Genomic DNA, 27,552 nt, shown 5'->3' on the forward strand with positions numbered 1-27,552 from the left:
GCACTGCAGATTGGAGTGGATGACCCTCATAGCTGCACTTGATACTCATTCACCAACACACGCTGAAGCATGGAAAGATAAAGTGATGTGCACACGCATCAAAGCAGCAATCCACAAATCCACACTCCTTACTTTTTTTGCGGGGGGGTATTTATACTTAACCTAAGTGGCTCCGGGAGGTCCCGCAGAGTTAGGCTGGGCCATGGTGCCTTTGGCCGCGCGGAGGCTGGGAAGTGACCCAATGCCGCACACCGCATGGACGCGATCACTGCCTTAAGGCATTATATATATAAAACAAGATACAAACAGCGCAACTTCAAACAATACTTAATATAATATTCCACACACAAAGAGAGATGTTTTAACCCTTAATTCTAACAATCCCTGTATAACTTGCTGCCAGTTAGGTCCACGGCTCCACAAATGCCGCAAAAATAGATACCACGAAAGAATGACCTAGGCGCAAAATATAGGGAAGAGAAGAACAGAGAAAGAAAAACAACCATAGGGCAGAATGTTCCAACAATTAAACCTAGCAGCTGGTACGGTATGCACTCACAATTAGGTAGATGTTTAAATGCCTTTATCCACCACTGGGACCAGGAACTCTGCGTGAAGTTTTTCTTTGGAACAGCAAAGCTCTCCCACACTCTCCAACCTTTCCAGCAACTGGATCCCGGAGTAGTTTAAGATTCACCTAAATACACGGCTTCCGTCTCAAGGACGGATCCCATGCAAGGGACAAGGTAGGAGAACACGATATAGTGTAAAATCGTTTTTAATATAAATAAAACAAAAAAAAAATAGCTTTGCAGGTATTGCACTCACACTTTTGCAGTAAAAAATGCGCAGTTTGAGAGTTTTGGCAGCCGAGTCTCTCACACTCAGTGCTGCCCCGATGCCAAATGGCAACATCACCTTGATGAAGGTCACCCCAGGGGACAGAAACGTTGGGTCTGTGTGTGATATATATGTATTAATAAAGTAATATATTTAATATGTTATTCATTTCAATTTGGAATGTTCCCTCTGTATATTGGGGGTGGGGGTTGCTACTTTAAAACACAAGGCATTGATACAAGTATGTATATACACAAACTGATATATACACTCAGACATGTACAAAGTTACACACAGACTCGTACAATCTCATATACCAGGGGTCTCAAACTCAGTCCTCAAGGGCTATAAACAGGCCGGCTTTTATGGATATCCATGCTTCAGCACAGGTGGCTCAGTTGAAGACTGCATCACCTGTGCTGAAGCTAGGATATCCATAAAACCTGGTCCATTGGTGGCTCTTGAGAACGAGTTTGAGACCCCTGTCATATATAGTTAGATAACGCAGACTTTGGAAACCCGTGCTTATATGCCCATATGGATGCTATACTGTATCTCTGCAAGTTATTGTATCTGTGTAAGGAATCGGGGAACGCGTCCCCCCGCGGTGCGGCTCCCCCCTTACCTTCCACTGCACAGCCTCTTGCTACAAGGATTCTCAGGGCACGTCCCCCGCGGCATGCATCCTCTTCGCCCCCTGCTGTGTAACCTCCCACGCACCTTACAGAACGCGCGCCCACGGAGGGCTTTCATGAATCCCATGAAACGTGGCTCCGCCCCTTCGCTTATGACGCGCGGCGCGCACACGTGACGCGCGTGCACCGCTCTCCGGCTGCGCGTGAACTCTGATCACCCTCACCTGTCTCCTCACCGTTCATAGCCTATCCCTGCCTCCGTTGTGCACACACCTGTGCTCCTCCCCTCTGTCCCATTGGTTCCCTCCTGCTATATATGCTCAGCTAGTGCATTCACACTTTGGCTGAGCATAGTCATAGCCAGGTGACCTTGTGTTGCCACTTCCTTGTGCCTGCCTTGTTCCTGTGTCCTGCTTTACCTTGTTGCTGCGTGTCTCCCTGTGTACCGACCCGGCTAGACTTTGGGCCATTCTCTGGATTACTGACCCAGGCTTGCCTCTGACCTTCCGTTACTCTCCATCCCTGACCACGGCTAAGGGACACTCGACTACTCTTCTGGCTCCGACCCTAGACCACGGCACTCCGTACTTCGACTACCCACCTGGCAACTACCTACGACATTGGCAAGTACTATGACTAACCCACTCTCTCCAATCCAGACCCGGCTATCCACCCTCCAGACATGCCTCCGCTGCTGTGGGTGCGCAGTTTCATACTTTCCACCTCAGTACCGGGGTCCCGCCTCGTTCGTGGTGAGTGCAAGCGTTACAATCTGCCTTTAGCTGTCCAAATATTTGCGTTAAAATGCAGGATATTTCCCCAGCTCCTATTGACTTGCATTGTAACGGAGGAATTCGTCTCAGGGAGACAGCAGAAAAAAATGGTGCATTATTTCATCACTATGTCAGGGAGTCTCCCTAATAAACATTGTGAGTGGTCCAACATCCGTGTGATTGATCATTTTCATTATTTAATGACATGTCTTTAGAATAGACATTTTTGGTCAACCAGGATCCACACCCTTCAATTATAAGTTAGGATGGTTAGGCGTGGGCTGTTACGTGTGTGTGTGTCATTTATTAGCATTGGATAAAAACAGTTGTAGAAGTCCCACCATGGAATTTTTTTATTCGTTTGGATGAATCAGAACAGTGGTATTAAAAAGGAGTAACAAAGGAGGGAGAGGGAATAGGAAGTATCATATCTTCTATCCAAAGTGAGTGGCACTGTTGAACAATGACTGAGCCTTGACAATTCTATAACAAACCTTCTAACGCTGGGCACATGAAAATATATCCATACATCGATCAAATACAAGTGGCGATACATTTCCGAAAAACCCTGATCATTTATTATATCAGTCATCGATGCTCAAGCTGTAACTGGGTGAAGGTTTCTAGCTTAAGTTTTGTCTTCAGCAAGTGAAATGCATGCTCGATCGAGTTGAGATCAGGTGATTGACTCGGCCATTGCAGAATATTCCACTTCTTTGCCTTAAAAAACTCCTGGGTTGCTTACACGGGTTCTCTTGATAAGGCTTCTTTATTGAGCTTTAAAAATATACAGCACACAAAAACAAAATAGCTTCTCTTCAGCATACAAAAACAAAATAACTTCTCTTCAGCAGACAAAAACAAAATAGCTTCTCTTCAGCATAGAAAACAAGGCAGCTTCTCTTCAGCATGCAGGACACAGACAGTTCATCACACATGTACTCTGAAAAACAGACCTTATAGCAGTAATATCTTCAGTATTTCAGTCCTGTCTCCTGACCAGCTAGCTTGCATGTGTGTACAGCCTGGGAGTTTTAAAACACCTTGATTATGCAACTGGGGTCAGACTAATTAAGCAGCCCTTCTCAACTGAAACGTAACCTCGTCACTGCTGCACTGCAAGCCTAAACATAAGTTTGCCAGGTATATGGCTGGTGACGTTCATTCACCCTATCACAGTTCATCTGTAAAGTGAAGCGCCGTCCAATCAACTTCGCTGAATTTGGCTGTATCTGAGCAGACAATATATCCCTATACACTTCAGAATTCATCCGGCTGCGTCTGTCTTCTGTCACATCATCAATAAACACTAGTGACCCAGTGCCATTGTAAGCCATGCATGCCCATGTCATTACATTGCCTCCCTCGTGTTTTACAGATGATGTGGTATGCGTCAGATCATGAGCGTTTCCAAGTCTTCTCCATACTTTTTTCTTCAAAAACACAAAAAGGATATACTGTACTGCTTACTAACGAATAATTTTGTGATGTGAAAATGTAGGCATGGATTGTGCCCACATATGCCTAGAGTGGCATTGGGTGCACCTGATGAGCTAGATAAAGTATTTTACCAAAATTAGAGGGAAAGGTGTATTATCGCCCTCTCTCTAGCTAGAAGCTCCTTTGTAGATGCACTCCGGGACTATTAAACATAGCATTTATTAGGTATACGGCTAAAAAAGTCTATACAAAAAAATATAAATGATGAATATGTGTATAGTGTTAAAATTAGGGTGGGAGTGAGACAGGTGTGGTAAGGTTGAACCCAAGGAGTATTGCCAAGTATTGGCTAGATACCAAATTATATAAAAATACAAGATGGTAAATGATGCAATATAACCACCTGTGGGAACTTAACTATTGGTTGTGTAACTGTACCTCATGGGTGTCTATGATGGTGTTACCGGTTTTAACACACTATACACATATTCATCATTTATATATTTTTTGTGTAGACCTTTTTTAGCCGTATACCTAATAAATGCTATGTTTAATATATATAATACTAAAATACGGAATGACATAATAACACTGACTATTATTATTACTACTGCAGTACTTAGTACTGGTGTTTGTGAATGACATGAGTTTATCACTCAGCTACAGCTAAGGGAATGTAAGGGCACTTGCCCCAATCCATCATGGCCGCCGGCCGCTCTCGCCACTCTGCAGCCTGAAGGGAATTTCATTTCCGGGTGTTTGCGTGTCACGGTCACATGACATCTCATCCTGTCAAGATGGCGGACGCGCTGCCTTCGGAGTTTGATGTTGTCATCCTCGGGACCGGTATGATTGCAATCAGGGTCGCGATATTGAGCACCTGTAACATTTTGTGACAGCGCCTGCCTTTAAGTGATGCTGTATATATTGCATACATCCATCCGCGTGCCTCCATATAACGCTGCTGTATCTGTATGTGTTGTTGTGACAGAAGAATAACCCTTTGCTTCCCTTCTGTGGGAGACATTATTAAAGAGCAGTGGTACTGTGCATGAGCCCCATGGGCTGAAATCAAAGACATGTTTTATTACACAACTGGTTTTCCAATTTTCCCCCGTTTAGCATATGGATGTAAAACAGAAGGTTTTAAAATGAATTCAAAGAAGTGTACTGAATAACTCCCTTACATGTAACGCAGTCACAGAAAAGCACGCTGTACCTCCCTTACATGTAACGCAGTCACAGAAAAGCACGCTGTACCTGTCGTACATGTAACGCAGTCACAGAAAAGCACGCGGTACCTCCCTTACATGTAACACAGAAAGCACGCTGTACCTCCCTTACATGTAACGCAGTCACAGAAAAGCACGCTGTACCTACCTTACATGTAACGCAGTCACAGAAAAGCACGCTGTACCTACCTTACATGTAACGCAGTCACAGAAAAGCACCCTGTACCTGTCTTACATGTAACGCAGTCACAGAAAACACGCTGTACCTCCCTTACATGTAACGCAGTCACAGAAAACACGCTGTACCTCCCTTACATGTAACGCAGTCACAGAAAAGCATGCGGTACCTCCCTTACATGTAACGCAGTCACAGAAAAGCACACGGTACCTCCCTTACATGTAACACAGAAAGCAAGCTGTACCTCCCTTACATGTAACGCAGTCACAGAAAAGCACGCTGTACCTGTCTTACATGTAACGCAGTCACAGAAAACACGCTGTACCTCCCTTATATGTAACGCAGTCATGGAAAACACGCTGTACCTCCCTTACATGTAACGCAGTCACAGAAAAGCACGCGGTACCTCCCTTACATGTAACGCAGTCACAGAAAAGCACGCTGTACCTCCCTTACATGTAACGCAGTCACAGAAAAGCACGCTGTACCTCCCTTACATGTAACGCAGTCACAGAAAAGCACGCGGTACCTCCCTTACATGTAACGCAGTCACAGAAAAGCACGCTGTACCTGCCTTACATGTAACGCAGTCACAGAAAAGCACGTGGTACCTCCCTTACATGTAACGCAGTCACAGAAAAGCACGTGGTACCTCCCTTACAAGTGGTGGGAAGTACTTTGCAGCGTATAGAGGAATTCTTCTGAAGTGCGACGTAACTTGCTGCTTTTCTTTGAGTATTTTGATGGGCTGCGGATCCTCATCTCACCTGTACCACCACCAGATCCTTTATCTCGGCACCACAACGTTATTGACCTGATATTTGATTACATAGATTACATAGATATTCTATGCAAATTAGTGCAGGGAGATTGGTCACTTTTTAGCTAATCTATCCATTTTTATAATGTGTACTGTTTCTTATATCTTTATTCTGCTATATTACAAAGTGTACTGCTAAGTCTAGATTTAGGAAGTAACATGTGATGCACCAGTACCCATGTCAAGAATCTGGTTAACTGGAGTTCATACACTGTATGATGCCTTAGGCCGAGTCCATAGACGGACAGGCTGTGCTGAGCCCCTGCATCCTCAATGAGGATGCCTTGAGAGGGGGCTCACGCGAGCGTCCGCAGGCGTGCTGAAGAGTTGGAGGTTTCAGCCGAGCGCAAAGCTGTTTTTCAGCGCGCTGTCGGCTGAAAACCTCCAATCACAGCACAGGACGTCGGCGCCGTGACGTCGACGTCAGTGCGTCGCGGGCGATTGGCCCAGCGACGTCACTGCCCCGCCTCCAACCACCTCCCCCCGGCTTCGATCGAGCCCGCTGGCTCGCCTGTATGGGCATGAAATCGCCCAGATTTCAGCAGGCGAGCCTCACCCCTCTATGGCCCGGGCCTAAGGCTGGGGCCATGGTGCCTTCTCCCATGCGGAGGCTGAGGGAAAGCGGGTGCTTTTCTGGCCATGCTAGACGGGCCGTGGGGGGGGGGGGGCGTCACGGAGCTGGTTCGCCCTTATTGGGGCGAACCGCTCGTGTGACCTGTCTGCTGTTGTGTTGAGACATCCCGCTTCTGCCCGCACGCCGCATGGACGCGAACACTGCCTTAAGGCAGTCTATTTGCTCAGCGCATGGTCTGCGGCACCATGTCCGAGGCCTTACAGTTTGCGTTGCCGCGGTTGAGGCCCGGGTGGATTAACGCTCCGTGGGTTTCCCATTCAGAAGGATGACCCCCCACCACAGCGCTATTGCGGCAGACACGGTCTCCAGTGCCGCAGACTTTTGATTTTTCATCCGCGACACTGGGGACAGTAAGGGCCGTTCTATAGTGGCGGGGCGTGCTACGCCGTGCGCGCGCACGGCAGTTATAAATGGCTGAGGTTAGTCAGCCTTTCTATACAAGGGCCGCGCACGGCGGGGAGCCGACAGACAGCGGGGAAGACGGGCAAAATCATCTTTTCGCGCCGCTACCAGCGCTGAATGTATGTATATATGTGGGTGTGTGTGTATTTATGTATGCGTGTGTGTGTGTATATGTGTGTATGTGTGTATGTATTTATGTATGCGTGTGTGTGTGTATATGTGTGTATGCGTGTGTGTATTTATGTATGCGTGTGTGTGTGTGTATATGTGTGTATGTATTTGTGTGTCTGCACAAATTTAATAAATATTTTATTTTTACCAATGTTCTTCTTTTTTTTTTAAAATAATAAATTACATATACATACACACACACACATATACACACACACACACATATACATACACACACTTATACATACACACACACATATACATACACACACACATATACATACACACACACATATACATACACACACACACATACATACACACACACACATATACATACACACACATACACACACACACATATTCATACGCACACACATATACATATACACACACATATACATATACACACACATATATACATACACACACACATATACATACACACACACATATACATACACACACACACATATACATACACACACACATATACATACACACACACATATACATACACACACACACACACATATACACACACATATACATGCACACATAAACACACAAACACTGTACCTTCACAGCTCTCACAGTATACTTACAAAAAGCATGCGGCACGTGCACGCGCTTTCGAACATTCACGCGTGCGCGCACGGCCGCATGTAGTATAGAACGGGCCTAAGTCCTCGGCCATGTTAGTTGCTTGCTGGCGGAAGCGCGCTGAGGCGCGCTCCCGCTCAGCACTGAGCCCCTACAGCCGCAATTAGAGCGGCTTTAGTAGGGGCTCACCTGTGCTTCCGCGCGCTTGCGGAAGCGCAGGTCTTGGGGGAATTTAAAATTCCCCCGCTTGCCGGCGAGACAGGCCGGTCACGTGAGCGGTTCGCCCAATGACGGCGAACCAGCTCCGTCACGTCACTGGCCCGCCCCCTGACGGTCTGTCCCCCTTCTGCCCCGATTCGTGTGTGTGTGTGTGTGTGCATATGCATATGCATATGTGTGTGCATATGCATATGTGTGTGCATATGTGTGTGTGTGTATGCATGTGTGTGTATGTATATGTGTGTGTGTGTATGGAACAACCTACCAGAGAATCTCATATCCACCACCAGCTTAAGTTCTTTCAAATCTAAGGCTGTCTCACACTTTAATCTGGTCTGTAACTGTTTCATACGCTCATAATATATATTTTCTTTAACTGTGCATGCAATGTCTTGTATATAATGTATACCTTGTTCATTTATGTAACTGTATTTGTAACCATGTATTATTTTGTTTTACTCTGTGCCCAGGACATACTTGAAAACGAGAGGTAACTCTCAATGTATTACTTCCTGGTAAAATATTTTATAAATAAATAAATAAATAAATATGCGTGTGTGTGTGTATGTATATTTGTGTGCATGTGTGTGTGCATTGTGTGTGTGTGTGTGTGTGTGTGTGTGTGTGCATGTGTATGTGTATGCATGTGTGTGTGTGCATTGTGTGTGTGTGTGTGTGTATGTGTATGCACGTGTGTGTGTGTGTATGCATGTGTATGTGTATGTGTGTGTGTGTGTATACATGTGTATGTGTGTGTGTGCCTTTGTGTGTGCGTGTGTGTGCGTGTGTGTATGCATGTGTGTGTGTGTGTGTGTATGCATGTGTATGTGTATGCATGTCCGCGCGCGTGTGTGTGCGCATGTGTGTGCGTGAATATATTTATCAAAGTTACACAATGTTAATAAATAATTTATTCTAACATGTCTTTTTTAAAAAAAAATTAAAATATTATATAATACACACACGCACGCACGCACGCACACACACACACCACTTCAAAGTGATACACACACACTGACAGCTACCAAGTGACACACACACAGTGATACCCGCCTCCCAAGCGCTTGCTGTCTCCTCTGTCAGGACAGCAAAAAGCTCCTGGTAGAGCGAGCGGCAGCACCTAAGCGCTTACTATGTCCCAGGCCTAAGTCTTGCTACAGCTGTATGTCTTCTGTGTCTCCTCTTGCTCAGTCTCAGTCCGGGGACTCTGCAGCTCTCACCTCCTGTCAGGCAGAAGTTGGACCCAACTTCTGTCGCCAACAGGAGAAGTAAGAGTATTGCAGAGAGTGGCCGCTGGGTTGCTGCGTGAGGATCCGGAAAGCCTGAATACCACTTATATCTGCCTATTATATTCAGATACACTGTAAGTAGATTATCTGAAGGAGCCAAGATTCCCTCCCCTTCAGAAATCATAAACAGTTGTGCACTATATATTCTCTTCTTTCTTTTGGGGTGATTTGGGCAAAACGCTCCCTCTGGATTCTGGAAGAGGCTATATAAATAGAGCTATACATACTTATCTATATCTACAGTATTGAGAAAGTTAGATGCTAAAACCGCACTGACATACACCTGGATGGTTTACCAGGTGTATTATAAGTGTACATAACCTACTGACAAAAAGGGGTGATACAGATCCTTCTTTTGTTACTGGTGCCACAGAATAAAATGAAGTCGGGAACCCCTGTTTTGGCATCTGGGATCTTTTGTGAGACTTTAGGATGCACTACCAAGGGCGTTCTTTCCTGAGTGTATATCCTCATAATGTTAATGTATATGTACTGTATGTAAAAATAAAACATGTTCTATAATATAAAATGGCTCAATTATCAATAACAGTTAAACTGGAATAGAATTAAAATAGCACCCCAATCTGTATATTTTATCGGCTTATACTGTACATCCGTTTCTCAGTAAGAACCTGTGGTTGGTGTAAATGTGGCAGAGCAGATGGCACTGCTGGGGTGAAAGAGCTGATCGCAATGACATTGGTTTCCATTGAAAGACTAGATTCTCTAGATTGCAAGGGACCTGGAAGACATCCAGTTATTGAGCATTTCATATGGGTAACCCAGTTTGGATAAGCAATTACTGTATGACTAGAGTTCACGATATTTTCTGTTTTGTTGGAGGGACCATGTTCTAACTGCAGGAAACAGTTTGTTCTTGATTGTGTGGAAACGTTCATAAGAATCTATAACAGTATTTGGTAAGCAGTGGCTGAGAGCAGTTTTTAATCACAGTTATTCACCTTATGGTGCACTGCTGTCATTTTCAAAAGCAGCTTTTCATATCTGGGAAAATACTTTTCTAGTGGATTATCTGCAGCAATATAGTATTTTATTTATATATAACATGTTTTACCAGAAAGTACTACTTGGAGAGTTAACTCTCGTTTTCAAGTGTGCTCTGGGCACAGAGTTATGTTGACACTATATGGTTGCGTTAAACGAATAGTGGTTAAAGTTGTTATGTTTACCAACATTTCATGGACAGTCAGAGATAATATGTTATCTGCGTATGTAACAGTTACAGACAAGATTGAAATGAGAGCTTTAGTTTTGAAAGACCTTAGGCTTTGGTCCCGCTGTGTCCGGCGGCCCGCGCGGCAGTGTGTGCGCTACTCACCATCCCCTCGTATCCTCCCGAGCAGGTCCCAGTCCCCCCTCCCTGCGCGGCTCACTACACGCTGTGACGCGTCAGCCACCAGGGGATGCAAGAGAATTGAGATCCCGAGCGGTGACGCGTCACGTGGTGTGGCTGTGAGCCAATCAGAGCCGGGTCTGGGGCTGTCATCTTCGTGGGGGGCGGGGAAGTGTGTGTGTGTGCGTGTATGGATGTATATATATATTGTGTTGTGTGTTTACAGCCCCTCTCCACGTCTCTCATTTATTTGAACTTTTTGCTGCCCGGGTCCCCCCCTTCCCCTGATCCCCGCGGCTGCTGCCCGCTCGGGCAGGGAAGTGGGAGCAGGGTCAGTAAGTTGTTTGGGCTCCCCCCCCCTCTGCTTCCGATCCTTCTGGCTGCTGCCCAGGCCGGAGGTAAGTGGGGGTGGATGGGGGGTGGATTAGCGGGAGCGTGGCTGGCCCCATTCTTGCCCGCTCTGGGGGGATGTAGCGTGGGGGGGAGGAAGGGGGGAAGCTGGGGAGAGACTGGCGCGCACGGGGAGAGGCTGGCATTGGTGGTTCAGTGGGTGGCGCGGGGAGGTGTCCCCCAGCCCCCTGATCCCCCCGGGGGAGCTGTGAAGGGGGCCAGCTTGTGGGCACGCGGGGCTCCCGCATGGCGCCGCCTCCCCCTCCTGCCCCTGGTTCCTCGTCGGTTGAAGGAGAGGGGTGGGAGGATTTTGCCAACACGTTTCCTCCCCCCAACCCCACGTCATAGCCGCGCCCCCTCCCGACCCGCTTTGGCCACGCCCCCCCGCGCCAAGAAAAGTCAACTGCAGACCGCAAATCGCGGTGCAGTGACTTTCACCCGCCGCCTGTTTGCAGTGCGGCCGCACTGTCTGAGGCAGCGGGGCTGTAGCCTTAGGCTGGAGGCGGCTTCGAGAGTCTCAGGTAGATTGTTTCAGTTGTGGAGGGCATGGTAAGAGGAGGAGGAGCGGCCGGATTCTTTGTTGAGCCTTGGGACTGTGAGCAGTGTTTTGGAGTCTGATCTCAGGTGTTAGTGCTGCGTATGGTAGGGGTGAGGAGTTTGTTCAGATAGCCGCTTAGCTTGCCCAGAGAGTATTTGAAGTCAAGACAGGAAAATTGTGCTTTGCACCTAGACTCAAGGGATAGCCAACCTAGTTTTTTGAGCAATTCACAGTGATGTGTGTTGTAATTACATTGTAGGACAAAGTGACATAGTATATTGAGTTATAGAGGGTGTCTAGTTTGCTAAGGTGACTTCAGGGTGCTGTACCATATACTAAGTCATCATCGTCTAGAATTGGCATTAGCATCTGCTGTGCGATGCGCTTTCTGACCAACGGATTTTGGGAGGATTTGTTCCGCTTAAAGTTTGGCATAGATTTTCAATATGCAACCCAAACGTTAAATGGAAATCAAGCCATATGCGCAGACATTTAAAACTAGTGACATGGGCTATAATGGTGTTAGAGTTGGTTCTGATCTGTAGTTTTGTCGTTGGTAGCTTTAGAAATGTAGTCCCAAATACCATTGTTACAGTTTTGTTAGTGTTTAAAAACAGTTCGTTTGGGGAAATCCAGTATTCAAGTCTTGAAAAAGTCCTGAAAAAAACAGTTTAAATCGTGTTCCCCTATTCCAGAGCACTGAACCTTGTTTAACAAGATAACATGATCAACATTATCAATGCTTTTGCAACATTTAGGAATATTGCACCAGTAAGTTGTCCCAGTTCCATTCCACACTCGATCTCATTGCAAATTTTCAAGAGGGTAATTACCGTGGAGTGGTTAGGGCAAAAGCCGGATTGGAGTTGGCAAAGGAAATTTGTCTTGTTATAGTAATCCAGTGATTTTCAACCGGGGTCACGCGAGCACCCCTCTGGGGTTCCACGGCCGCCAGGGGTGGAGAGCTGGGATAACTGTCCCAGCTGTCCCAGGCCCGGTGGCACCCCACACAGCAGTGATCCCGGCGGCTCTCTATCTTTGCAACAGCTGCCCAGTCACTGCAATCCTTCCTCTCGATGCTCCTGTCGGCGCCGGAAATCACATTCAACTTCCGTCCGTCAGGAGGAGGGAACTTCGGATGAGAGCAGGCCCCAAGGTTGGAGCGCATGCTCTCCCTCTACTGTTTTCACTGTAGGGATTTTTTCCGTGCACCCCGGCAGCTCCCTTAAAAAAATCATGTGTCAGTGTAAGGCCGCGCTTATAGTGCCGGCGACGCGACGTCGGCCGAAAACAAATACATTGCCGCCGCCGCGTGCGCTTATAGTGCACGTGACGGCGACAAGCGACGGAGCGACGCTGCCGTCGCGAAAATCTGAAGCCGGCAAAATTTAATTTTTCAAGGGCCGTCGCGTCACGTGACGGCCCTTGAACAAACAAATTGCCGGAATCCCGCGACCCTGCCGCCCGGCGAAACATAACTTTCGCAGGTGGCGACGGGTGACGTCACCCGCCGTGTCGCCGTCGCCAACGATGGCACTATAGGCACGACCTAAGAGAGAGGGGGAGACTATGTGTAGAAGAGAGAGGGAGTGTGTGTGTGTAAGAGAGAAGGCGGAGGGAGTGTGGGGGAGGGAGCGTAAGGGGGAGAGAAGAGAGACGGGTGGGAGGGACACGAGAGACGGAGGGAAGGACGAAAGATGGGGATGAGACTGTTGGGGTTCCCTAGAATTTCACAATCTAATTCTGGGGTTCCTTAACCAAAAAAATGTTGAGAACCACTGTAGTAATCTCTTAATTGAGGATGGACACATTTTCCCACGACTTTGGATATTATTGGGGGAAGAGAGACTGGTCTGTAGTTGGAGACAATGTTTCTGTCCCCACTTTTGAGGACTGGGACGACTCGAGCAGTTTTCCTGGTCTGTGGGATTTAGCCTGAAGACAAAATAGAGTTGATTTGGGAGGATAGATATGAGTAAGATAGATGTAGCTTCTTTCTTTTTGTCTGGAATGGATTGGGCATTGATGTTTTAACTGTAAGAAATGGTGTGTATGTTGACCACATAGATGTTAATGGATTGGAAATATGCAGTTATACATACACACACTGTCATATATTATAATATGTTCCTTTCAGGTTGCTTTGGAGTCTTTGTCTAAATTTGGTGCATCTGTTGGCTCAAGGCTATCATATGCATTGGTAGGGAGTATAAGAATTTATGAAGGCCACCAGAATTGTTTTCCAATTCATGAAAAGCTCAGAAAAAAGCTATTTGACACGCCATTCACACTCATGTAGAGGAGGAAAAAAAATCTGCTATTAATAATTTCTAATGGCACATTAGGGAGTGTTCCAGACCCACAGTACTCATAAAAGAAGATATATTTGTCTTCCATAGTTATCGATAGACTGTTTATGACTTGAAACTCACACGTAGTTTGAAGTTAAAACTTATCATCATTTCAGCAACTGATTTTTCATTTGGTGAAAGTCCATTTATACCCATTGATTTTTATGCTGATAAAAATAAATGTGTAAGGCCAGCATGCTATTTATATTCTGTAAGAAGCAGGAGTAACTTTGTGTAAGTTGGCTTACACCTCGTCACCATCGGTGAGCATACAAGTCTGACAGTGTTTGGCCTTTTTATTAGCAATAAAGTGTCACACTGTCAATGTCTTGGGACTAGATTCACTAAGCACTTTTACCCTATTTAATTTAATGCTCCTGAATCATAAAGCAATATTCACTAAACAAATAACGTGACATTACCCAGTATTTGCTCCTGTAGAAAGCATGGCACTATTTGCAATGGCCGTTATTGTAAATGACATGCAGTGAGCTCATTATAGACTCAATTATATCCCGTATTCGCCAAGCTCTGTTAAGGTTAACCCCAGGAAATAATACTACATTGTTTGTCAGACATAACTCTGGCATTGGTCCATTTAGACCCTGAAATAGGGGTTAAGAAGAGAGACCAAGTTCTTTATCTCCAAGCAAGGTGGGCGTTGGATGGGAGAAAGACCGAGACTTTAATAATGTCACGTTATTTGGAGATTATGCAGTTTCTTGATATTAACCCCATGCTAAGAAGCTCAATTACAGCCGCTGTAAGGCATTAACTCAGGAAAGATACATCCATTCCTCTTTTAGGTAACATCGCTGTATTTGAATGCAGCTTAGTGAATCTAGATCTTGGTGTGGACACAAGGTATCACATTTTAGCTTCTAGAACTCCTCCTTGCAGATATTTTTTGCCAAAGCTTGGATCTGATGACATTCATGTGTAGGTTCACATTAAAGCCCATATTCAATATGTTTGGCCGCTTCCCAGTGGCGGAGAAGAGATCAGCTCTGTTTGGATGAGTGGGACTGAAACCTTCTCCTGCACCGGACAGCTGCTTCACAGCATGTTAAACATGGCCCTCAGAATCCCAAGTATCAGTTGTTTAACTACAAACCTCATTCTGCAGATAAAGTATGTTGGGGAAATGGGCTGAAATCCAGTCTGTAGGTTTATATAGATCAGGGGTGGTCAACTCCAGTTGTCAAGACCCCCCCCCAACAGGTCAGGTTTTAAGGATACCCCAGCTTCAGCACAGGTGGTTCAATCAGTGGCTCAGTCGAAGAGTGAGCCATTAATTGAGACATCTGCGCTGAAGCAGGGAGTGATTGAGCCATCTGTGCTGAAGCAGGGACTGATTGAGCCACCTGTGCTGAAGCAGGGACTGATTGAGCCACCTGCGCTGAAGCAGGGAGTGATTGAGGCACCTGAGCTGAAGCTGAGATAGCCTTAAACCTGACCTTTTGGGCCGTCTTGAGGCCTGGAGTTGAGCACCGCTGATGTAGAGCAAAGGGACAATTTTAAAGCAACAATCCCACTATTTTGACCCCCTTATTTTTACACAATAGGACCTGGGGGTTCAGGACCGGAGACCTCCTGGCTCCCAAGATACTCACCGTTGAAGTTACCGACATTACTTCCTGATTTTGCACTGGCGTTTAAATGGCCATCCAGTAGGAAGCCACAACAGGTGACATCACAGCTTCCTATTGGCTCATGAGACCCGAAAGATCTGACCAGGCAATTAGTTTCCCCATGCAGGGGTAACAAGAGACACTTTTAAACACTTTGAGAACCAATGGGATGGGGGTTGTTTCCAGGGGAACCCCTAATTCACATGCGGTTAAAAAAAATTATAAAAGAAAAAAGCAATTAGGTGGGACTGCTGCTTTAATTATATACAGAAAACCTATTACAAAGAGGATAATGAAAGAATGATCACATCACAGTGTAGCAGCATCACTATATCTTGGGGCTGCATTATATTATAATGTCAGAGTGAACCCCTGTTTTGTGGTAGCACGCCTCCAAATGTAAAATAAAGAGAGATCTTTTCCTGACGGTATCCTCTAATTTTACCTGCAAGTAACTCTTGGATAATTTCTTTTCCTAAGGAGGAGTTATTCTTTGTAAAAGCAGTCGCAGTAAATTCTCTAGTCCCATGTAATTTTCTTTCCTTTCTGATCTTCAGTGGTTATAAATAACACACGAAATGACTTTCAAGGTAGAATGCAGGAATCCATTTTGAAATGTTCTATAAAGTAGAGAATGATTTATGGTTTCATATGATTTGGGCTGAAAGCACTCGGGCTTTGCCAGGTCATCAGAGTCTTGTCAAGAGAATCTATTATTTATAGTTTGATAGGGCAGAACCGGTGTAAGTACTTTATTTTATGTTTATACTGTGTAAGTACGGTGTTAGGAGAAATCAATTTCTGATTCCAATACAGTTTTGAAAATATATCACAGAAAACAAAAGCAAATTTGGTTTGATTGAATTGCGAAGCAAAGCCGCAGAAATCCGTTCTCTGCCTTTGTTCGGCTTTGAGGAATGATTGGCCGTCAATATTCCGTCTGTAATAGAATTCTTTGGTAAACAAAGCTTCCTTCAACAGAGCGAGTTAAAAAAGGCTGTTCCAGGTAGGTAGGTCCCTGTCAGATAATATATAGATCATTTCACAGTTTGGGCAATACTTGTCAGAATTTGAAAGTCGAACTCTTCATTGTTGATGTTTCATTGTTTATTCATTGGCAGGTGGGTGTGAAAAGGAAGAAGAGTCTCAATCAGTTTAATATCTGTTTGGCATACATAAAAAAAAACCCATAGAATTGGTTTATCTAATAGCAGTGATGTATTTGTTTGGTATGGCTTCTTTTCTTTATAATTCACGTAGGGGAGGGGTGAACAGTAATAGAACAAAAATGCAGTATGGAGTAGATCGAGAGAGGAGAGATAATAAAGAGCGCACAGCCAGTATGAAGGTATAAAAAGTGTTTACTCATTAAAAAGGGGTAAGTATTGTACGCACAACAATGTAGAGATAAAGCTTGCCTGACGCATTGTCAGGAATTCACCCAAGTGTATGGCTCTGTGTGCCAAACGATCACATCCAACCCAAACGCCGACAAGGCACTTACGCCAGTCCGCTGAGTCCTGGGAGCAGTAGTTTCTCACAGTGGAGACGTTTGCGCACCTTGTTGATGACGTCAGTCCGAAAAAAAAGGGGCTCTTACTCCGGCAAAATCGGAGATGTAGTAGTCCTCCACAGAATATGTAGCAAGCACTGGTGAGGTGGAGCTCTCGGAGTACGCCTATACCGCAGAACATCAACTACGGATGGTGCAGTCCAGATTTACACTCTTAGTGTGAGGCAAAAAATCCTACGCATTTCGTGGCAACGCCTCTAGCTATTTCATCAGAGAGTAATCACTGTCTGTGGAAAACCATCGTATAACTCATCAACTCTCGCATACAATTGGAAAACTGGGCCTACAAACTGATCAGCTAGTTGATGTCACTAACAATCGAACCAATGGGTGTTGGAGGGAGACAATGTGGTGTGTCACTTGAAAAAGTTAAAATCAACATTTTTAATAACTACTGAATTAAGGCCTAGATTAGACACTTCTCCATACGTACAATATCATCAATTAAGTCTAGGATCAAGAAGACCTATAAAATGAAACCAACAGGAATTATTCCTTCTGTGAATGGGAAAATTACAAACAAATATATGCAACCATATCTGAACTAAAGAGTACATAGAGTAAATCGAGCACATGGACGTCTCTGGTTGCATGCTGCAAGAAGTCTTCAAATCCCTTCCTATGACAGAGTAGGACAAAGTATAATTGAAACCCAACATTCTTATACAAAATGACCCTTGTCATTGTGTTTGGTTGATATGCGTCTGTTTATTACTTGGGCTAACATAGCTATTATAGATATGTTACATGTATGTCAGGTGACCGCCTCTTGATGAAGTGGGGAAGGGGGGTGCGGTAAGTGTAAGGGACGTACTTCTGTTGCCTTCAGATATGGTGCTTGTGTCCAGTTCAAAAGTCTCTGGATCAAACTCTAGAGTGAAGTCGTTTTCGTCACAATATATTTAGCAGCTGAACTTAGATTTCCCAATTGGCCCCATGAAAGATAACATTTCCTAGAAATACTGTAGGAGAGCGTTGAAATTTATTTCAAGTGGTGACTGCTCCATGGAATCTATAATTTAATAAAGAGCTGTCTAACCCTAGATGGTAATAACGTTGACCTTTAAAATAGGGCTCCTCCTCAAAAATGTGAAGGGAAGAAAACTGTTTACCGGATGTGTCAGTGTTGGCACAAGCAAAATATGTCTTCGGTGCATTGCTCACAGACAGCACCTGGAGATTTTTTAAGTGAAACTTCTTTAGTGGCACCTACAAAAAGATTTCTTGGACAAATCTGCTTCATGGTGACGGAAGTGTGTAACGGAAGTGACGTCGTCCTCCCTGCGCATGCGCAGGAGCCGGTAGAGGCGGCCAATACCCCCAGCGCATACGCAATGGCGGCGCACATGTACAGAAGCAACCATCTACTCATGCGCAGAGGCGGATAACACCGCCGCACATGTGCAAAGGCATGGAAACACAGACTCACACACACAAACACCCCCCCCCTCCCGTGGTCTGTGTACACATACACAAACAAACATAAGGAATAAATATAGACGTGAAAATAGCAAAAATCTTAGATATCTATCGTTTATCATTAAAAAAAACACAAGTGGAAAAGATGCAAGGTGTTTAAACATATAACACATGAATTGTACATACATTAATATAATATAGTAACTAATGATTATAAAAAAATAAACCGGGGTGTGTGCCGAGCATGCGCATTGTACGTCAAACTTCTTTGCATTTTGTCACCGAAACGGTGTTTTTATTTTTATGATTTACATTGAATGAAAGACTTTTCAGAGTATTTAGATACTGTACAATCCAAAATCTATCTTACTTTATTTATCATGTCAATTAGATCATGTATTCCAAGTGATAGTATTGAAATTTCGACACAAAAATAAATTACTCTCTCAAATCTCTTTCATTGAATTATAAACATCACCTTCACAAATACAATTTATGTGATAAAAGACACGGAAGTTTCACTTAAAATGCGCGTGCTCGGCGCACCCCCTCCCCCCCCCCCCCACTTTTTTTTGTCAGTTGATCTTCTCAGCAGATTTCTAATTTGTTGAGTTGTGGGCGGCATTCGATTTCCTTGGGTGCTGTTTTAGGACATAACGCCTTTAAATTCGAATTCTATGGTATATTATCACAGAAAACCAGAAACACATTGGCGACACATCCAGTGCTCTCAGACATTGTAAACCATTACCTTCTTCTCCCCAGGTCTTCCTGAATCGATCATTGCAGCTGCTTGCTCTAGAATTGGGCAGAGGGCTCTTCATGTGGATGCGTAAGTAGATCCAAACAGCTGTTAACACCCATAGACTCATCCATTAAACATTATCATATAGTTTAGTGAATGAGGCCACAAGTCCGCAATATTTAAATATAAGATATACATATTTGGCTTATGCTATTTGTATTTTTACATGTACAGTAGGTCTGACCGTTTATTTACACTGTGTGTAGTATACAGGCACAATGAATCACTGAGAGAGAAACTGGTTTACACAAAGTCTCAAGTCCCTATTCCTCGTTGCTGAGATCACAGTGGTGGTGAAGTGTTCTCACACTGCACATTAGATGTTGGTACTGAGTTGACCGTGTTAAAGGTTAAGCCCTTTACGCCATGTGAGATGTATAGTTAGAAACTGGCTTTTATTAATGCAAAGTCATTTTTTTAGAGACTGGTGTTTTTCAGCCCTACCTCTTCTTTCAGCCAATATAACAGAGCGTGATAGATATCAGAGTGTTTCTGTCACTTAGCATTTCAGACAGACCGATGTCTGCAACAGATTAATTAACTGTTCAATGGACAGCTTAGGGATCAGTGTTGGCACTGGCTTTAGCAGTAATTAACTGTAGAGGTGGTGAGGAGTGTGGGCAGGGAGATCGTTCCTGTAGCTGTGTAAAGATTAAAGTACTAAAAGGACATATCTATCTACAAAGGAAAAAGCATTACATGCCCAATTTACATTTATAGTCCGAGCTCAAAAGCTCAAAAGCCCACTTGTCCACTCACCTGAGACGAGTGGAGAATTGGTGGTGATGTGCTGAGCAGAGTAACCGCAGCTACTTCAGAAGCAGAGCTGTCGATCACCGCTCTGCTTCCTGAAGTTGCGTCCCATAATTCCTTGCATGGCGCTACACAAGGCATGGTGGGTTGGGAATTCGGGGAGCGGTGATTGATCGCGTGGCTTCCGAAGGGTTCTGTGGAGGATGAGTGGTCTTTTACGGTGGATCAGTGCAGGTAGGTAAACATTTTCAAGCCCTGTTTATGGTTTTATTAGCACCAGGGCAGCTGCAATTATAGTTTAAATCACATCCTGGTAAAGTTAGGGATCTGTTGGAAACGTGGCTCATATCTGCATGCCCAGGAAGTCGGTGTTGTGCTGCTTGACTAGGAAAGTCAATGAAAGGGAGTTTAAGTGAAAAAGCAAAGAGCGTTAATTACCTTATTCGTTTAATACCACTGAAAATAAAAAATCTAATATTAACAAACGAAAAATGACTAAACTTCTATGGAACGACAAGAAACCCAGAATTAGCCTTTCAGAAAGAAAAAGATCCTTTTTACTTGGTGGTCTGAACGTACCTGACTTTATAATATATCAATTTTATAAGACACATGAAGCCGTTGTATGTCAAGAATATAAATAGTGTACCAGGATGGGCAGAATTGGAATGTAACTTTAGTCATTTTTCTCCTGTGTTGTTATCACGCTCTATTTGTAAAAAGAACTGAAAACCCAACCTTATTACTAAAAACAGTAGGTCTCTATCAAATGGCGTTATAACTGGTTCAGTGTATCCCCTTACCTAAATCTTAGCTCATCAGTGTGGCCTTTAATGGCAATTGGGAATTATTTTAAAATTAAAGTATCTATTCATTTAGTATTTCAAAATGACACAAATGATTTTCATCTTTTCCCTTTGGGGATTGCCTGGGGCAGCGGTGCGCAAACTGGGGGGCGCGAGACTGCTTGGGGGAGGGGGGGGTGCACGGTTTACAGAGGCCCCGCGCGCTTCCTAAAGGCACCTAAATTAAGGGGAGCTGCAGGGCCTCTGTAAACCTTTACTTCTCTTGGCTCCACACACGTCGCCATGGCAACGCGGTGGCAAATGATGCTGCAAGGTCATGTGACGTCACGTTGCTATGGCAATGTGATGTCATGACACCAGAGCTGACGTCAGTGGGGGTGAGGTGGGGCGCGGGGGGGGGGGGGGGGTGAGGTTACTGCCGGCAGGGGGGAGCAGGGAAAAATGTTTGCGCCCCCCTGGCCGAGGGTTTTTTGGCTCATCCAGACATAATAATTCCAATCTATAAAAATGTATTATAAAAAAAAGAATTATTTAAAGACTAGTATAAAAGCAACACTGGAATTCTACCTGAATAGACACATTTCTGAGCATGATTGGGAAAAACTGAACAAGCATTTCATTGGGGGCCTACTAGACCTAAACAGTACAAACATAGAATTTGACGCCAGATAAGAACCATTTGGCCTACGTAGTTTGCCATTTCCTATCTGATCTGAGACCTCAGACCCTATTTTATCTTTTGGATTTATTTCGTATTTAGCCTTATATCCAGTGGTCGACAAATCACCAAAAATCTACTCGCCACACAAAAAAATCTACTCGCCACCTAGTACCAAACGTGTGCTGCTTGGGCCAATTGGAGCTCGCCACGATGTTAAATCCACTCGCCCGGGGCGAGCAAATGTATAGGTTTGTCGAACACTGCTTATATCTATCCCATGCATGTTTGTATTCTCTTACGGTGTTCTCCCCATACCACTTCTGTTGGGAGTCTATTCCACGATTCGGCCACCCTTTCCATGAAGACGTACTTCCTCACATTTCCCCTGAGTCTGACACCCACGGAACGTGACTTCTTCTAGCACTGTTTCTCCAAAAATATGCTTCCCTCCTGTACCTTTAGGAATCAGGCGTTTTGGCTCCCCTGTCTCCTCCAAACTGCACATATTAAGGTCTGATCTTTCCTGATAAGTCTGATGCTGTCGATCAGGGGGGCTCAGCTCCAGTCCTCAAGCCCCCCCCAGCAGGTCAGGTTTTCAGGATATGGCACTTCTGCACCGGTGATTCAATCAGTGGCTCAGTCGAAAGACTGAGCCTCTGATTGAGCCACATGTGCTGAAGCAGGGACTGATTGGGCCACCTGTACTGAAGCAGAGATATCCTAAAAATCTGACCTGTTGGGAGTGGGGGGGTTGCTAAACCCACCCGAATATTCAAAAATTGAAAATCCCAAGTTTTAAATGTTGGATTAATACACTCTTGGCTAAGGCATCTTTTGAAATAATTTATTTCTTAAAACGGGAACCTTTTTCGTCTTTAAAAAACATTTGGAGTTCTTTCCTAAATTCTAATCATTTGATTAGATTTTTTCTTTCTCTTCCTACATCCCTTTAGCACAGGGGTGCGCAAACTGGGGGGGGGGGCACAAGATTTTTCAGGGGGAGGGCGCCGCGGCTGCAGAGGCCCCACGCTCTTCCCTAAGGCATTTAAATTAAGTGTGGGGGATCGCGTGAGGCCTCTGCAACTATCCTTACCTTGCCTTTGGCGATGCCGCGTCAAATGACGCCACGGGGTCACGTGACATCACGTGGCCACGGTCACGTGATCCGCGACGTAATTTGATGCCAGAGACATGGTAATGGAGGGGGGGGGGCACAAGCAGGGAGGGAAGCAGGCATGGGGGCGCAGCGGGGAAAGATTGCGCACCCCTGCTTTAGCGTTTACTCTATTGTTATTTTATTATCTTATTTTAACCATTATATTTGTGTTTAACGCAGCAATTCTGCCTATAATTGCTGTTTAAAAAAAAGAACACGATTGGAAATTGGGGGTGGGTTTTACTTCCTGGTTTCTCTGGCCGTCCAATAGGCACGTCGACGTTCACCAGCCATTTTGTTTTGCGAGTAAGCGGTTCAGCGCCTGAGTTTATCTGATTCCATCCCTGTTAAAGAGGCAATCCAAGCATGCGATTTTCTTTTTAATGGTTATTTAAAAAAAAAATTAACAAAGGATTGAAACAGGGGGTCTCCGGATCTGAACCCCCATTCATTTCAGCACTGGGGTCCCCCTGCTTCCGGAGATACCTCCGTACGGGGTGTAGGTAGCTGCTCGGCTAGCAGGGATCACGTGATGGCGGAGTTTCAAAGCTGTCGCGCTCTGCGGGCCAATAGGAAGCCGTGACATCATCAGGTGCGGCTTCCTATGGGATCACGGGAAGCGGCAGCTTGAAACTTTGCTGAGATGCCGATACCCCCTCCGGCGATAAGTATCTCTGGGAGCAGCGGGTCCCCGGAGCTGACATTTATGGGGGTTCAGATCCAGAGACCCCCTGCTTCAATCCGCTGCAAAAGAAATAAGAAAATAAAAAACAGCTTGGATTGCTCCTTTAAAACAACAAAGACTAGCAGCCGAGATTGCTGCGTTTGCGATGTTTGTTACAGCTTTGCTATGTTAATACAAATGTTTTATGCAAAGACTTTTGTGGTTGCATATGTTGTTTTACTATATTGTTTTGTTTAATAAAATCTAGATCATAAGGAAAAGCAAAGTGCATGAGGAGGGGTTCAGCAGCGTCATGTTAAAATCCAGAGGAAGCCCCCCACACCCTACTTCCAGCTCCCAGGGGTGGAACATTAACTTTGCAGCGCTTGGGCAAAACAATATAATTAGTGTGAGATTGGTCTTTAGTAGCTGGTAAAATGGAAGCACCGTGCACAGCTTTATTATCACTTGTTGCATTTGTTTCATAATGGATGATTAAAACATTCACAAATGTAGCTCGCTAACCCTAGCTGTGAATAGCAGTGCAACAAATACCTCACTATACAGCATGCTAAAGGAAATGCTTTTGTGCGCCTATCTAAATGAGCAGTACGCCTGCAAATGTTTTGCAATGTTGTAGAGCAGGGGTGGCCAACTCTAGTCCTCAAGGGCCACCAACAGGTCAGGTTTTCAGGATATCCCTGCTTCTGCACAGGTGGTTCATTCAGTCCGTGCTTCAGCACAGTGGGCTCAATCAGAGGCTCAGTCAAAGACTGAGCCTCAGATTGAGCCTCCTGTGCTGAAGCAGGGATATCCTGAAAACCTGACCTGTTGGTGGCCCTTGAGGACTGAAGTTGGTCAGTCATGTTTTAGAGTAATATAACAAAAAATGGATAAGGCGCCTATTAATACAAATCTGCAAATTCCCTAGATAAATAAATGAGCATATGTGTAATCAACAGATATACAACATGACTGCTGCTGGATGAAAAATAAAAAACAATTACAACAAAACGTAGAAGCCTCAAACAATAAAAAAGGTGATAGGATAGTAAAGTTTTCATCCAGCAGCAGTCATGTATATCTGTTGATTAGACATATGCTCATTTATTTATCTAGGGAATTTGCAAACAGTATTATACTATGTTTGTTTTTTCTTCTTGTTTTACATGCCCGTAAATACTACCTCCATCGAATGGCCGGAAGCATCAGGCTCCATACACCACTGCATGGTTGCATACCCATTTATCCACTTATGTCTGATATTTAGCAGATTTGTATTAATAGGCGCCTTATCCATTTTTTGTTGCATGTCTTTTTGGTGACCTGGCGGTCATTGTTAGATTAGGCTGCCGCCCTGCATTCACATTTTGTGTATTGATAGGACGATCATCTTTCACATATATATTTATATATACAGCTAAACCCCGTTATAACGCGGGTCTCGGGGTCCACCCCGAGACCACCGCGTTACTAACGGGGTCGCGAGAAAAAAAAATGGCCGCCGCGCTTTAGCGCATATTCATCCCGCGGGACAGGAGATGGGAGCGGGCATGTCCCTCCGCTCCCCGCTTCCCCCTGTCACCGCGGGACAGGCCGCGGGGCAGGAGATGGGAGCGGGGATGTCTCTCCTGTCCCCGCTTCCCCCTGTCACCTCGGGACAGGCCGCGGGGCAGGAGATGGGAGCGGGGATGTCCCTCCTGTCCCCGCTTCCCCCTGTCACCTCGGGACAGGCCGCGGGGCAGGAGATGGGAGCGGGGATGTCTCTCCTGTCCCCGCTTCCCCCTGTCACCTCGGGACAGGCCGCGGGGCAGGAGATGGGAGCGGGGATGTCCCTCCTGTCCCCGCTTCCTCCTGTCACCTCGGGACAGGCCGCGGGGCAGGAGATGGGAGCGGGGATGTCTCTCCTGTCCCCGCTTCCCCCTGTCACCTCGGGACAGGCCGCGGGGCAGGAGATGGGAGTGGGGATGTCCCCTCAGGTCGCCGCTTACCTCAGAACCATGCTGCCTGCATGGAGGTTGTAGCGGGGGGTTTCTTCTCCCCACCGCTGTCCCCGGTGCTCCCGCTGCCTGCGCGGGAGGAGGGGGGGGAGCGGGTGGTGGTGCTGGTCGCGGCCCGTCTGTGTAGAGTGAGAGAGTGTGTGTGTATGTATATATGGCAGAGAAAGTGTGTGTGTGTATATGGGTGTGTGAGTGTGGGTAAGTGTCTGAGTGTGTGTGTAAGTGTGTGTAAGTGTGTGTGAGTGTGTGTGAGTGTCTGTGAGTGTGTAAGTGTGTGTGAGTGTGGTGAGTGTGTGTGAGTGTGTGTGAGTGTCTGTGAGTGTCTGTGAGTGTCTGTGAGTGTCTGTGAGTGTCTGTGAGTGTCTAAGTGTGTGTGAGTGTGTGTGAGTGTCTGTGAGTGTGTAAGTGTGTGTGAGTGTGTGTGAGTGTGTGTCTGTGAGTGTCTAAGTGTGTGTAAGTGTGTGTAAGTGTGTGTGAGTGTGTGTGAGTGTCTAAGTGTGTGTAAGTGTGTGTGTGTGTGTGTGTGTGTGAGTGTGTGTGAGTGTCTGTAAGTGTGCGTAAGTGTGCGTGAGTGTGCGTAAGTGTGTGTGAGTGTGCGTGAGTGTGGTCAGTGTGTGTGCAGTGTGTCAGTGTGAGCAATGAGCAGTGTGTGTGCAGTGTGTGTGCAGTGTGCAGTGTGTGTGCAGTGTGGCAGTGAGCAATGAGCAGTGTGTGTGCAGTGAGTGTGTGCAGTGTGTCAGTGTGAGCAATGAGCAGTGTGTGTGCAGTGTGCAGTGTGTGTGCAGTGTGTCAGTGTGAGCAATGAGCAGTGTGTGTGCAGTGAGTGTGTGCAGTGTGCAAAAAAAAAAATGTAAAAAAAATTTTTTAAAAAAATTTTTTTTTTTTTTTTTTTTTTTTTTTTTTAAAAAAACGGGAGCCACGGGAAAACCGCGTTATAACCGAATCGCGGTATAACGAGGCGCGTTATAACGGGGTTTAGCTGTACTTTGTGTTATTTGTTTTAGCGCTACCTATTTTTGTCTTCTTATGTTTTAGAGTAAGCCAAGAGAGTGCCACTGCTGTCCTAAAGCTGCAATTCCCCATGACCTTTACGTTACCTGCAACTGGGGCTCCTCTTGTGTTGAAACATGCTGCACTGAACTCACGGACCCTCTGCTGGCCATATCCAATTCTTAACTTAATTTCCCAGGTGCTAGTGGGCCGAAGGAGCTTGGAGTAGGGTGTTTCAGCTGCAGGCGTCACCTCTGGTTTTGGTAATGTGGGTAATATTACTAAGGTAACATTATCTGTTGTTAAAGTTTGCAGCTGAAACTGCAGGGCACATTGGCAACAAATTGTATTCAACCCAAATAACTAGATCTTTTTACTCATGGTGCAGAACAAGTGTGTTTATTAGTCAACAACCCTACTACCCACCAAAGTGTCGGTACCTAATAGTACTGAAGTGGTCCCATTATAAAGCACTGAGGAGTACCTTTGTTGATTTATAAACACCCCCACCCCCCACAGCCCCACCATCAGGAGCAACTAATCTTATTCAAAATAGTCACTTCATTGCCTGGATGTCATAAATTCCTGCAGACAGATTTGAAACTAAAGTTAGCTTGTGCCAAATTGTAATTGAAGGAGCAGCATTTCTGCGTGCCAGCTATCTGTCTCAATAAACGTAGTCTGTGGTTCTTTTCAGAAAGCCACATTCGCTGTAGATATTAATGAGATGTTGACATGTGAAATTTCAAGGATAGACATTAAGTGATTTAGAAAAGTAATTTGCAATTCAAAATGCGGAGATCGGCATTCAGTTTTAACTCGGTATGGCGAACGGGAAACTCCAGGGACTCAAAGTTGATTGTGTTTTTTTTTTTTTATATATGAAATTAATCTAGTTCCCACAGTAATTTGTTCATTTGGTCAGCACATTTTCGGTTACCCTGTTGCTCTTATTGTTCGTGACTTGTCATCAGCTGTAGCTCATAACTCTATTTTACAAAGCAATAAAATGGCTTGAGATATTCGTGCTGAGAATTTATCAGTTCATTTTATTTATTTCTATTTAACAAACGAAACCCGTACCATGTGATGTGCTCAGCTGATCTGAAATCTGGGGATACATTTGTTGTTTTGTCAGCAGAAAGGCGGCTAACAATAAAATCCACCCTGTTAGATCAGGATGCATCTACGTGCACAGCTTCTTCAGCGCTGGAAGCTTTAAAAA

The 27,552-nt window shown here is 45.1% G+C and overlaps 1 protein-coding gene across 1 annotated transcript in view; it reads left to right on the forward strand.

Moving 5' to 3' along the window:
- The first annotated feature begins 4,464 nt into the window (after positions 1-4,464).
- Positions 4,465-27,552, forward strand: part of CHM (CHM Rab escort protein) — a 104,909-nt gene continuing 81,821 nt past the window's right edge. Inside the window, exons 1-2 of the mRNA XM_075572854.1 lie at positions 4,465-4,534; positions 19,258-19,324. Of these exons, the coding sequence (XP_075428969.1) occupies positions 4,465-4,534; positions 19,258-19,324 (137 nt within the window). The remainder of the gene's footprint in view (positions 4,535-19,257; positions 19,325-27,552) is intronic.

This window comes from Ascaphus truei, chromosome 16, assembly GCF_040206685.1.
Source record: "Ascaphus truei isolate aAscTru1 chromosome 16, aAscTru1.hap1, whole genome shotgun sequence".
Classification (NCBI taxonomy): domain Eukaryota; kingdom Metazoa; phylum Chordata; class Amphibia; order Anura; family Ascaphidae; genus Ascaphus; species Ascaphus truei.